General features: G+C 53.3%; 4 protein-coding genes across 4 annotated transcripts; 3 read left to right on the top strand and 1 right to left on the bottom strand.

Annotated features, from left to right (window-relative positions):
- Positions 1-248: 248 nt before the first annotated feature.
- On the top strand, positions 249-1,953 carry J4E78_010354 (uncharacterized protein; the record flags this gene model as incomplete). Its single annotated transcript, XM_049370932.1, has 2 exons — positions 249-255; positions 284-1,953. The coding sequence occupies 2 exons, from the start codon at positions 249-251 to the stop codon at positions 1,951-1,953; spliced, it is 1,677 nt and encodes a 558-aa protein (XP_049217388.1).
- A 1,625-nt stretch (positions 1,954-3,578) lies between these two features.
- On the bottom strand, positions 3,579-4,721 carry J4E78_010353 (uncharacterized protein; the record flags this gene model as incomplete). Its single annotated transcript, XM_049370931.1, has 1 exon — positions 3,579-4,721. One exon carries the CDS (start codon positions 4,719-4,721, stop codon positions 3,579-3,581), a length of 1,143 nt encoding a protein of 380 aa, XP_049217387.1.
- A 2,021-nt stretch (positions 4,722-6,742) lies between these two features.
- On the top strand, positions 6,743-8,914 carry J4E78_010352 (uncharacterized protein; the record flags this gene model as incomplete). The annotated part of the gene is made up of 1 exon (XM_049370930.1): positions 6,743-8,914. The coding sequence occupies one exon, from the start codon at positions 6,743-6,745 to the stop codon at positions 8,912-8,914; it is 2,172 nt and encodes a 723-aa protein (XP_049217386.1).
- Positions 8,915-9,342: 428 nt separating this feature from the next.
- Positions 9,343-10,901, top strand: J4E78_010351 (uncharacterized protein; the record flags this gene model as incomplete). Its single annotated transcript, XM_049370929.1, has 3 exons — positions 9,343-9,411; positions 9,462-9,558; positions 9,610-10,901. The coding sequence occupies 3 exons, from the start codon at positions 9,343-9,345 to the stop codon at positions 10,899-10,901; spliced, it is 1,458 nt and encodes a 485-aa protein (XP_049217385.1).
- Positions 10,902-12,879: the final 1,978 nt, after the last annotated feature.

Here is a 12,879-nt window from a genome sequence, read left to right as displayed (position 1 = left end):
CAGCGGACGATCACCACTACCCCTAGCCACCTCAAACCACGTAAACAAGTTCAAGATGCGTTACTCTTACGTTGCAGCTGCCCTCGTTGGGTCTGCTGTTGCCGCGCAGCACAAGGCTCATGCCGGATTCCACATGCGCCGTGGAGCTTACGCTCCCGAGGAGGTTTGCACGGTCTACACCACCGTCTACGAAACCGCAAGTATGTGAAACCCATGTTAGAAGGAGCCGTGAACAAAGAAGAACAGTTATGGCCAGTATCTTACAGCGACTAACATGAATCAGTGCCCTCCATGGCTCCCAACTCCACCATGCCCGCTGTCCCAACTTCCGTCCATGCAGAGACCGCCTCCACCTCCTGCACTGAGGAGGGAAAGACTTCCATGTACACTCCCGTCGTTCCGGCTCCCTCCAGCCCGGCTCCCGTAGTACCCGGATCTTCCATGCCCGGCTACCCTGCTGTTCCTGAGTCCAGCAAGCCTGCGGTTCCTGAGTCCAGCATGCCTGCGATGCCCGAGTCTTCCAAGCCCGCCATGCCTGAGGTGCCTATGTCCTCCACACCTGCGTACCCCGCAGTTCCTGAGTCCTCCAAGCCAGCTGTTCCCGCTGTCCCAGAGTCTTCCACCACCTGCACTGAGGAGGAGGGCATGACCTCCTCCATGGAGGCCCCCAAGCCCACTGGCCCGGCTCCCGTCCCAGAGCACTCCACCCCAGCTGTCCCCGCTGTCCCGGAGACCTCCACCACCTGCACTGAGGAGGAGGGAAAGCCCACTGGCCCTGCCCCAGTCCCAGAGAACTCCAAGCCCGCTTACCCCTCTGTCCCTGAGGTTACTAAGCCCGCTGTTCCTGAGGTTCCCGAGACCACTAAGCCCGCGGTCCCTGAGGTCCCTGCTCCCTCCAAGCCGGCTTACCCCACCGTTCCTGAGGTCTCCAAGCCTGCTGTTCCTGAGGTTCCCGAGGCGTCCAAGCCTGCCTACATTCCTGAGGTCCCTGCTTCCTCCAAGGAGGCTGAGAAGCCCAAGCCCACTCCCAGCGCCACCCACGGCTCTGACAAGCCCAAGCCCACCGGCAGCTACAACAACGGTGAGCACATCAAGACCAACGGCGACAAGTGGGCCATCACCTACACTCCCTACGCCAACGACGGTAACTGCAGGACCGCCGACGAGATTGCTGCCGACATTAAGAAGATCTCTGAGCTCGGTTTCACCACCATCCGCTCATACAGCACTGACTGCGGTGTCTTCGAGCACGTTGTCCCTGAGTGCACCAAGTACGGACTCAAGGTCATCTACGGCATCTTCCTCGAGGCCGGTGGCAAGGCCGGAAAGGGTCCCTTCTCCAGCTACGCCAACGACCAGTTGAACGACATCAAGGAGAACGCCCCCAAGGACTCTGTCGCCATGGTCATTGTTGGAAACGAGTGCGTCTTCAACGGTAACTGCGAGGTCAGCGAGCTTGGTTCCTACCTCGACTACGTCCGTGACGAGCTCCGTGGCGCCGGCTTCCCCTCTGACATCGCCATCACCACCACCGAGACTGTTGGCTCGTGGGAGACGATTGGTGATGCTCTCTGCGACCACATCGACATCTTCACCGTCCAGATCCACCCCTACTTCACCCAGTCCGTTACCGCTGACATGGCTGGTGACTTCGCTGCTCAGCAACTCGAGCAAGCCGCCAAGGTTTGCCCCGAGGCTGCTGCCAAGGGCAAGTTCATCACTGAGATCGGCTGGCCCAGCGCTGGTACCTCCAACGGCAAGGCTGTTGCCGGTGTCCAGGAGCAGAAGACTGCCATGAAGAAGATTCTCGAGAGCGTTGGTCCCGAGTCCTGCGTTTTCTCCTTCGCCAACGACGGCTGGAAGGCGCCCGGTGACCTCAACGTTGAGCAGAACTTTGGCTGCGTCGACGCCCTCCTCGACGGACTTAACATCTCCATCGATGTCTCTTTGTAGAGTCCCTATGATGTAGCCCGTAGCTCTTTTGTCAATCACGTTTAGCTACGTTATGCGTTCACGTCTTGCATCTGTTTTCATTCTGACCATACTATGTTTACTGCAAGTCGATAGCGAAGGTGGCTTGGAGGTAGTTTTTAGTGTTTAATCTATTTGCCAACAAACAGCAATATCCTGTTCAAACAAGCTTTGGTATGTGCGCAATGTTCCCAGCCGTGAAATCGCTCATGCTGTGGGTCGGTGGAGGTTGCTAATCTTCTCGGTGGGACGCAATTTAGACGTGGCATGCCAGGCATGGATCCTGCGACAATGCCGGAGATCAGGCGGTGGGAATCCGACTTTCGTGGTTGAACATGGAGAGGGGAGCCTGGCCAGAGATGTCACCAACAGCATTGTCTACAGAAGTTAGTAGGCCGTTTGCGGGGTTGCTGTGCCGCATGAGCACAGACCTAGGCGCCTTCCGATGCGCATGCGTTGAGATCTCTGCACCTGAACCAGCCGCGAATAAGCATCTGTCTTACCAAACATCTCTTCCGCATGTGCATTCCGTAGACATTCCACAGGCAGTTAATTGCGCAGTCACCGCTATCGACACTGCATTCGAATACCAGAGCATCGACAACTTCATCGACGTCATTGACAATGGCAACCACCATCCCGGGCCTTCTCAGGCTACCACTCGAAATCCGCCAGCAGATATACCACTATCTTCTCGCGCAAAGTTTCCAGAGTCGAACGATCAACATGAGCGTCCGACAGCGACACGGTGGCTATAAACTGCAAGGTCTCGAAAGCATTCAAGGCCTTGTATTCGTCAGCCGCATCATCCATGACGAGCTTCTCAACTATTGCTTCAGCCGTTTCAACTTCTTCCTCCACAACGGCTCAGAGTCCATACGCTGGGTGGCACGAGAATTCTATCGCCAAATCGGAGTCGAGAACAGGAAGCTCGTTAAATACATCACTATTCCCAGCTTCAGTATCGATCGCGTATCGCTGGATCCAGACAATATTATTACGCTCTTCTGCGTCCATAAAGCTTTCTGCCTGGAGCTTCTCGATGAGATGCAACGTGTTTTTGCCCTTCTGGCACGCTTCCCAGCATTGGAAGAACTCGATCTGGGAATTGAAACTCGGGAGGCAACGCGGCCGACTGAACGCATGCATTACAGGATACCGCCGCCGTCTACGTCGAGAGCTGGTCTGAGAAGAGAGCGTGGGATGACGTACGCGAGTGATATTAGAGACGCTCTGCGAGAAGCAAGATTTCTACCAACAAGAGTGACTCTCGGTATCTGGTGGACGACGACAGGTATTAGTGAAATCGAGCTAAGAACGCATGAGGAAATTCGGCAAGACGAGGAAGACGTTCTGCATCAAATACGAGAAGACATTGCGCCTGTTCGAGTTGTATTCAAAGGCGTCATGTAAATAACGAGCACGCTCTGGAAGTCCATATCGCATTCTGGTCTTAGGGATTTATACACTGAAATTGAATATGAGATAGAGCCATAGCGTTCAACATCGGGGATCAGTTTCTTCTACTTCTGGTATTCCTCGCATGAGAACTTGACTATATACGAAAGCTCAAGAAACTAACAGATAGCAATGTCCTGTTCAAACAACTACATGCCCTGCTGGAACATACGCAGAACATCATCAACCATCCAGTGCATATCTCCACCATACGCCTTCATGACCTTCTTGGCATCAGAGTTCCCACTATTGAGAAGGATACCAACACGTCGTCGCAATTCCTCATGACCCTCGAACTTCTGGTGATAAGCTGAAAGGAGCCTCATGTTTGGCATATCCAGCTCTTCGACCCTACGACCTCCACGCAGTTCCTCCATAGCCTTTTTGTCCTTCTTAAAGCAGAACTTGCGTTCGCCGCGAAATGCTTTACGAAGCAGCATACCAGTACGTATGAATGCGATGGGGTCGTGGGGATCATAGACGAGGTCGTCAAGCCAGATTCGCACCGATACTTGCGGATTGGCTTTGCAAAAGTCAATAATGGGGAACAAGACAAGCGCGACGTTACGCCGCCTCAAAAGGCCGTCGAAACCCTTGATGATAGTGACATTTCGCGTCCTGCCATGTAGGATGGGATCCTTTCGCTCGATGAACTTGGCAAAGACCTTGCGAATGGTGGTGATGTGGGCTTTGGGAAGATAGATGCCCTTGGTCTCTTGATACAATTGCTTGCATGTATCCTTGATGGCGTCCAGGCGAACGGCGTTCTTGTACTCATGGGCTTTGCCCTTCTCCTTCTCACCGGAGGTCGCGAAGCGCGTCTTGTCGCCGTAGTGAATAAGTTTTATCTCTTTGTCCTCGTAGAGATAATTGTATATCTTGTTGCGTAGCTCACCAGGAAGCCGAAGGAGTGGGCTGTCTGGTTCGGCGAGTTTGACGAGAGTGCTGACTTCTGAGCGTTCGAAGACGAGATTACGACCGCGCTTGGACGACCATTTGAATCCTTGAATGACCCCGTCCTTTTGCGTAAAGTCCATGGAAGATACAGGTGCTGCCTTTCCGTCGATGTCTGCCTTGGGGAAACAAGTCCCAGTCGGAAACATGTTCTTTGGGAATAGTGATGAAGCAAAGTTGTGCGGGATCAGGGACAGTGGCATCTCTGCACTGCCCCAGATTGTGACAGTAAGCTTTCCACACGCCAGGCTGATGACTGCCACGATGCTTTTATCCTTGTTGATGAAGCTACCGACGTAGGGTTCCAGGCTCCATCGGGTTTGCCTGACGTGCCTCATTGTGGTGTTGCGGTTTTGCGTTCGCTTCGATGGGGAGACTCGCAACGGTGCTATGGAACCTAGATATTCGGGTACTCGAATTGGGGTGACTCGTCGCTCTAGCTAGCTATCGTCGGGAAAGATGAGGCGCTTGAACAATGGCGGCGGGAAGGGGTTGGACGCGTTTCTCGCGGAGGCTCAGCACGGCGGGGACGTAGGATAATAAACGACGCCAAAGGCAGTTGAGAACACGTTAATCTAAGATAACATTCGAAATAGGCCCCAAGACTTCCCCTCTTTTGGTTTCCCCGGCGTTGCATGCAAACGCTCGTTTGCAACTCCCCTTCACCATCCCATCTTCAACAGCCAATCAGATCCGCCGCCGTCCTCACTATCAGGGACACGCCAACCTAGGAAAAAACTGAACAGCCTAGAGCCTACGTTGATGTTAAGTCACCTACATTGCAAGTTTTTGTCCTAATGTAGTCTGCAGACCTGTTCAGTTTGTTTCTTCTATGTGGTGGGGACAGCTCACCAAAATCGCAGAATCTAGAGTCCTGTGTGGTGTGCGCATTTAATACACCGACTCATTTGTCAGATCACCGCTCGTAGCCGCCTACGAGACTAGATCCCGCTCCTTCACCGTTCCCGCGTCACCCACACTTTGACTGGAAATCGCGCGAGACTAGCGTCATGGCCCTAGCGCAGGCCGCCGCTGCCCATAAAGTCCCCGCTGCCCTCACCTCTGTCTCTCTCTTCTTCTTTACCAACTGGCCCGCTTCTACATCAACACTTCGGTAGATCGCAGAACTATCGCAATGGAACAATCGACTCTTCAGACTGACTTGGTAGATCATGGTGAGCAATCCCCTCCCCCACCTCCGCTAGAATCTCAGAACTACACTCAAGAGGTAGGGTCATCCAGATGGCCTTATCGCATCACACCTTCAGACACCGCCTGCACCTTTGGAATGAGTAGGAGGCTAGCTTCGCTACCTTCGGGCTCGCCTTTGGTGGCATCTGCTTGCACCAGCGCGAGCGATGCATGCAACAAAAACAGCCGTACATCAAGATGTCTCGACTATGCATTTGGGCGAGCGGAAGATGGCGCGTATATCGAGCGCGCCGTGACACCGCTGGTGGGCACTTCACCAAGTGCTTCACCGTCGAGTTCTGTCGTGGGCTTCCGATCATACGAATGCCTTCGGGCGCTAGTTATGTGGCCCTGGCTACTTTGGCGCCTGTCCTGGTTTGGACGGGGGATTCTTACAAGCTGGCTTGTTTGAATCATGGTCTCTTGGAGAAACGAGCATATCCGTATGCATAGACGTCTCCCTGCCACGTATGGAGAGCGATTCACAGGCCTCAGTGCCGGAACGTGCTTCGCTGGGAACTTTTGTCGTGATGGTGCGTAGTCTGCCAGCGCAATGCCCTTGTCCGTTACTCGACTTGTGTTGTATACAAGGTCTACATTTTTTTCATTGAGCTTTCACCTTCATGGGGTTACTCGAGGAAGGAATGAACTCGTCTACAAAATAGTGCGACAACAAACTCGAGGAATTTGGTAGACGGAGAATGCAATGCCCACATCAATTGATAGACTTGACGTTGGTGTTGTGCGCTGCTTGGCGATTTCCCAATCAGGTAACTTCTGGAAACCCGTCGATTACCGTCCACGAGTGTCTGCAAAGTTACCACACACCCCGGCCGTCACTGTTATCGATAACGCTAGCGTCATCTGAACCTTTCGGCGGACGAGACATGCACGTAACATAACAAGTCATGGCTGGCTGCTATTTCGTAATTCTTCGACCTTTGAAATTCTGCAAACATACCACTTAGATGCGGTAAATCTGTTACCGCCTCCGGCCTGTACTCTCTACAGAAAGCGCATGCTCATGCTTGCGCTCCATCGCCTGCGATGCCTTCCACACTCCACTCCGTCTCAAGCGCGCGCTCTACGAACGCTCCCTCGAGTAATACCAACATACGTCCCGCGATGGGATCCAACTCTGCACAGGCCTGCGCGGCCCGCTACGGCGATGATTGAGTCAACGAAGACGACCGAGAACCCTCTCTTTGACCCCGACCGAAGTTTGGAGCGCGAGCAGCTCAGAGATGCACACATATCCGTTGTCACGCCTGGGCTCAGTGCTCCTGGAAGGCGTCTAGCTGTCAAGAGACTGGACCGAGTATTGGAGTTGGTCAACAGCACCAATGGCCGCGACGCCAGTCTACACGCGCCCCTCTGGCGGGCGTACTCTTTGGCCAAGGCCTCTGACCCGACACTCCTAGCACGTCTTCCAGAAAGGGCATGGGACCTACTCTGGAGTACGCAATCCATCGAATCTTCCACCAATACGAATCGCACGGCACACATGGTACAACTCTACCGTGACATGCGCAAGGCTGGAAGGAGTACAACGGCCGGGCAGCGGGCCAGAGATCTAGAGAGCACCTTTCTCTCTGGTAGAGAAGACCAAGCTCTCAGAGAATGGCAAGAGGATCACACGTTGGGATTTGACGGCATACGACAGGATTACAAGCCAGAGCATCTCGAGGTCGGGGCTAAGCTCCATGCGCTTGCGGGGAATCTAGACCATAGCCGAAGCATCATGGAAGAGCTATTCAGGTTATATCCGGGTTGGGACACTTCCGTCATGATGACCGTCTTCCGTGCTCACACGAGTTCCGAACTTCAAGAGCACCATGATCTGGCAAAACAGATCTATGTCTCAATGAAGGAGAAGAAGGGTGATGCGCGCTCGATCAAGGACTACGACGCTTGGCTTGTGGGCTTCTTGGAATCCCGAAACCTAGGCTACGCCAAACAGGTGTTCCGGGATATGGTCAGGGAGGGCTATCTGGCAACTAGCGGCACCGGAGAACGAGTTGAACAGGTTCTGAAGAGACTGCAAATGCTTTATCGACTCGGAACTGATATAGAGGCAATGACTAGTATCGCTTTTGATGCTATATCCGTGCTACCGCCTGCTTATCACGGCCATTTATTCGGTGACTGGATGAAAGCGGCCGTTGTTAGGAAGGCGCCGTTGGTGGCCGCTCAGGTCATGGAGATGATGCTCAAACGAGGCTACAAACCGCAAACGTTCCACTTCAACATGCTCCTTAAAGCGTTGATACGGACCAAAGAGAGTCCGAACGTCCTGAAAGCCGAAGACATTGGTTGGCGCATGATCGAAGCAGCTCGTACACTACCGCAACAACATGATCTTCCTCGAGACACAACGGCGCGCATCATTTACAAAAGAACCGCGGATACTCATAACAAAAGTACCGATGTTGTCCAACGTGCTCCTCCTGCAAACGTCACAACATTTGCGCTTATCATGCAGCACCACGCTAAGAGTCTGCAATGGGAACACGTCGAATATCTGTCCCGTCAGCTCAAAGAAACGACACTTGAGCCCAATGCAACCATCATGAACGTTCTCATGGACAACAAATGCCGCCAAGGTGCCTACAGCGAAGCATGGACGATCTACAAGACTCTGACTGAACCGCAAGAAGGCGACGCAGGTGTTTTTCCCAATGGTGCAAGCATACGTTGTCTCTGGAAAACGCTCCGTCTCGCGCTTGGCGACCCTACAAATCGCGACAAACCAGGGCTGCCCACCCCTCGTGAGCTACTAGCAGAGATGATCAGCTGGTGGACGCTCAGTCGCAGCCGCTACGACGCCGACCGCTTTCGTATGGGCCTCGCAGGCGCAGATAGTGGAGCAATCACATCACTCGTCATGCATTGCTTCAGCTACACTCAAGATCTGGCTGGCTCCCTGGTCGCTTTGCACGTCCTTCGCCATCACTTCGACATCTTTCCCACCAACGAAGCAGCGCAAATACTGCAAGGACAGATAGCCTGGGTAGACATGACACACGAGACCGAAGCTGTGCGCAGTTCACACTTCCACAGTCGTTCCAACAAGAAGAACTCGGATCGCATAACCATGGTCTACAACATCTTACTCCAACGACGGTTGGCGAGAATGGATCTGAAGGAAAGCGAGTACGAGATGTTGACGGATGAGCAAATTGGTGATATGGGATTGAACCTCTTGAGCGAGTTTGTGAGAGTGGTCCTCAAGAGAAGCTATCCACCTTACGTTGTGGAGGCGATGATTGATGCAGCGAGATGTGCAGTGGGTGTACCCGACCTGCCGACAGGAGACATGGATGCTTTTGAAGTGGCTTGAACGAACTTTGTTGCAAAGTTGGAGGATGGTGGACGAAAACATCTAATATGCGTGCAAATATAATCAATACATTACAACAAATCCTTCCAACACTTTCATTTGTAACGGAAATACCAAGGCAAACCACAATCTGTCCATAGCTCTAAAGTCCAGCTTCGCAAGATGTCGTTGTAGTGAATTGATCTCATTGGCCATGGCTGCAGGTAGCCGAAACATGGATTTATCGATCCAGCCCTCCGCGGCGGCGATCGATGACGCTCCAAAGCTCAGATGTCCACAACGCGCCCAAACACGGTTAAAGGTAACGGCTGCTTATTTACGATGACGCCCACTGTCATGCTCAAGGCTGGGACGCGACCCTCAAAATTCTTTGGGTGCGCTTCCTCTTTGATACACGACCACAACCCATTCCTCGTACCACGGTGATCATGTCTTCACAGGGCGAGCGCGCACCGTTGCTGCAACAAAGATGGAGTGAGGAAGGCGAACCGCGGACTGTAAGTTTTCTTGCGCACGCGTTTTCTCTGCGTTTGCTAACTCGTGACAGCATCTTCGCATCGGAGACCTTTCGAATGACGAAAACCCGCGAGAATGGGCGCGATGGCGCAAGATGGCCAACGTGGCTGTCATAGCCCTCATGTCCAGTACATACACTCCCGTCGCCTTTACATGATGTATACTAACACTCGTGGCAGTCCTCAGCCCCCTCGTATCCTCCATGTTCACGCCCGGCATTGCGCAGATCGCCGAAGACCTCAAATGCAGCACGACGGCCGTTATTGGAACAACCACTGGCTTCGTAGTCATGCTCGGAATCGGTCCCTTGATCCTCGCGCCGCTGTCCGAGACGTTTGGACGGAGGAAGATATACCTCGTGTGCTTCTCCATCTTCACCCTGCTACAGATACCCGCCGCGCTCGCGCCGAACATCGCGTTCCTCATAACGGTACGGAGCATTGCTGGCTTCTTTGGCAGCGTTGGCATAGCGAATGGTGGTGGCACAATCAGTGACATGTTTCTCCCAAGCGAAAGAGCTGGAGTTTTTGGCTGGTACCTGTTGGGCCCATTGCTTGGACCTACCCTGGGACCGCTGTTTGGTGGTATCATCGTACAGCGATTGAACTGGCGCTGGGTCTTCTGGATCATGACCATCGTGTGCTTCGTCAACACCTTGGCGGGATACTTCTTCCTCCGGGAAACATATGCGCCTGTCATACTGAATGCGAAGAAGGCGGAATTCGAGTCTCAGAGCAACGAGTGGGATGGCACGAAGTACTCGTACGAGGGCGAAGATACACGACCTTTGAACGAGAAGCTCACGCAGGCTCTCAAGCGACCTCCGAAGATTTTTGCGCAACCCATCGTCGCGGTCATGGCTGTATACCAAGCGCTCATCTTCGGCACAACATACAGCATCTACACAAACATGCAGCCTATCTACCAGGACGACTACGGTTTCTCCACTGAGCAGGTCGGACTGTTGTATCTAGGCCCTGGATCTGGGTTCCTCTTCGCAGTCTGGTTCCTCGTCCCGCGAATCGACACCGTGTACAAGACGCTCACGGCGAAGAACCACGAGAAGGCACGGCCCGAATTCCGCCTGCCACTGGCAAACATCGGCTCTGTTTTCATCCCCATGTCGCTCTTTTGGTTCGCTTGGGCAGTGCAGAAGCACACGCACTGGTTTGCATCCATCTCCGCGACTTTCTTCTACGGCATCGGACAGGTCATGATCTTGAACAGCACGCAGAATTACTTCATCGACAGTTTTGAGAAGTATGCAGCCAGTGCGATCGCTGCTGGCACCGTCTTTCGCAGTGTCGTGGGAGGTGTTATCCCGATCTTTGCGCCCATGCTGTTCGAGAAGCTGGGGTATGGTTGGGGCATCAGCACGTTTGCGTTTGTGAGCTTGCTGCTTGCGCCTGCTCCGATTCTGTTCTTTGTCTTTGGTGAGAGACTTAGGGAACGTTACCCGGTCGATTTGTAGAACGTTATTAAGTAGGTATCTTCTTTGTATTCATGGCGCAACTTTCCGTTTCTGGTCACCTCTAGAAGACATTCCCTCTATCTCTGGCTTCCAAGTGGTGTGGGACAGACTCAGTCTGTCATCATGTCTACTAATAGACATGCATGTGAACCGTGAATGCGTTTGTACAAAGCAGACTGTAAGGGCTATGTAGGCGTTTCGGGTCACGATCAGCCTCCCTTTGTCATCACATCTGCTAATGTGCATGGTGAGTGCGTTTGCATGAGCGCACCGCGAGGGCGATGAGCAGTCCATGACGCGTCACTCCACTTGGGTTCCTAGGCAGTCACTTACATTCACTGCGATCAAGTGGCGAACTTGGCAGTCGCTAGCGCTAGAGCGCTGCCCTGAGATATAGACCGGGCCCCTCTCACCTCCTCTCTGACCTCGTGTAGTGTTCCCTTGGAAATTCTGGCTCTACACCAGAATGTACTCAGACACCGTTCACATTGGGCAATACCGCGGCAGTCGCTTTGCTACTTGCCTACGGTTCTTCCTGGTGGCATTGCTTGGACCAGCACAACAATGCAGTACATGAAAGGCCTCGACGCCCCGCCGCGTCCAACCCTTCAATACTTGGATGAGTACGCTCCTTGAACGCAAGAAACCGGCCCCTCGCGTGTTCAAGCGGCTACTACACGACACTACTTCGACAACAGGTATGTCGGTGGTCACTCGTTTCTGTCAACAGCAAGTTCCCGCTCGTCGGAGGCCTAAAACCTTCGTTGGCACAGGCGGGCTGGTCTGCCTGTGCTATGAATGCGACGTTGCGCCCCGGAGCGCTCCTGTCGTTGTCAGTCTTGGGGAAAGCGGAGCTCGCGGAGGTCTGCCCCCGTGCCGCTGGCGGAAACATTGTGCGGATGGCTTATGGCTGTCTACGATGCAAGCCCCATATCTGCTGTTGAACAGTGTGTCTATACCACTCGTCTTCCGTATCTTTTTCATTGGGTTGATGTCTTTATGGCGTTGCTTGAGGAAGGAGCGCGGGTGGATTTGAAGTGAGTGAACGTGCCTCAGCAAATGCCCAGGTTCCGGTGAGCCATGACACTATGGTGTAGAGCAGAAATGGCAAGCCTGGGAGGGCATATAGATAGCCTGTTGGTTATTTCTAGCAACTAAAGTACGTCTGCAACGCCCGTAGCCGCTCGACGGGTAACAATCGTTGCAGAAGGTCATATGTGGCTTCCAACCCCGCTTTTCAGAGCCACTGATCTGTCTAGAGAGTGACTTCCTGTGTTTCCACACCGTAAGGTTTACGAAGTGAGATGCCACCATGAGAGTAACACGCTGCTTGGTATTCATCTCATGATCAAGCGGAAGTCTTAGTATCTTCGTCTCTTGGCGATGAGGGACTTCTATATAAGTCTCCATCCAGCGCCTGCATGCCTCAGATCGCTATTACCTAGGTACTGTTCTACCCAAAATCAACTTGAACACTTCCCAAAAATGCATATCCTCCCATTCCTCATCAACTTTCTCACGATCTCGGCCGCGACAATCGCAATGCCCGCCGAAATCCTCTCTGATGCTACCACTGCTCAAGCTTGTCCAGGCCGACGCATCAGCTGGGAGGGCGGAGGCTGTGAGCGCAACTGGGGAAGGGACTGTCTGAATCGCTGCTTGAATGCTGCAGGGGGTAAGCGATGCTGCCCTCGTTCGGTCGGTTGGTATCAAGATCGCGGAGGATGTGTGTGGGGCTGGGAGACTTGCCGGTGTACCTGCAATGCCTAGGCAGTGAGGTACGCCACCGAAACGTTATGGAACACTAGCGACTGTTATCTAAGCTCTGAGAAAGATGTGCTGACGCCTCAGTTGTAGTTGAGACTATCTTGGGGTTAGTGCGCTGTCTCGGGTTTTGGTACTTGGATAGCGGTTGCGTCGATTGGTGGGCGGTGTATTCGTGGCTTTCGTCGTCTACATTACGAGTGGTACAAGTCTA

This window comes from Alternaria triticimaculans, assembly GCF_023758025.1.
Source record: "Alternaria triticimaculans strain BMP 0046 chromosome Unknown scaffold_30, whole genome shotgun sequence".
NCBI classification, from domain to species: Eukaryota; Fungi; Ascomycota; class Dothideomycetes; order Pleosporales; family Pleosporaceae; genus Alternaria; species Alternaria triticimaculans.
Note: the sequence above shows the minus strand (reverse complement) of the source record. Positions and strands in the feature narration are given on the sequence as shown.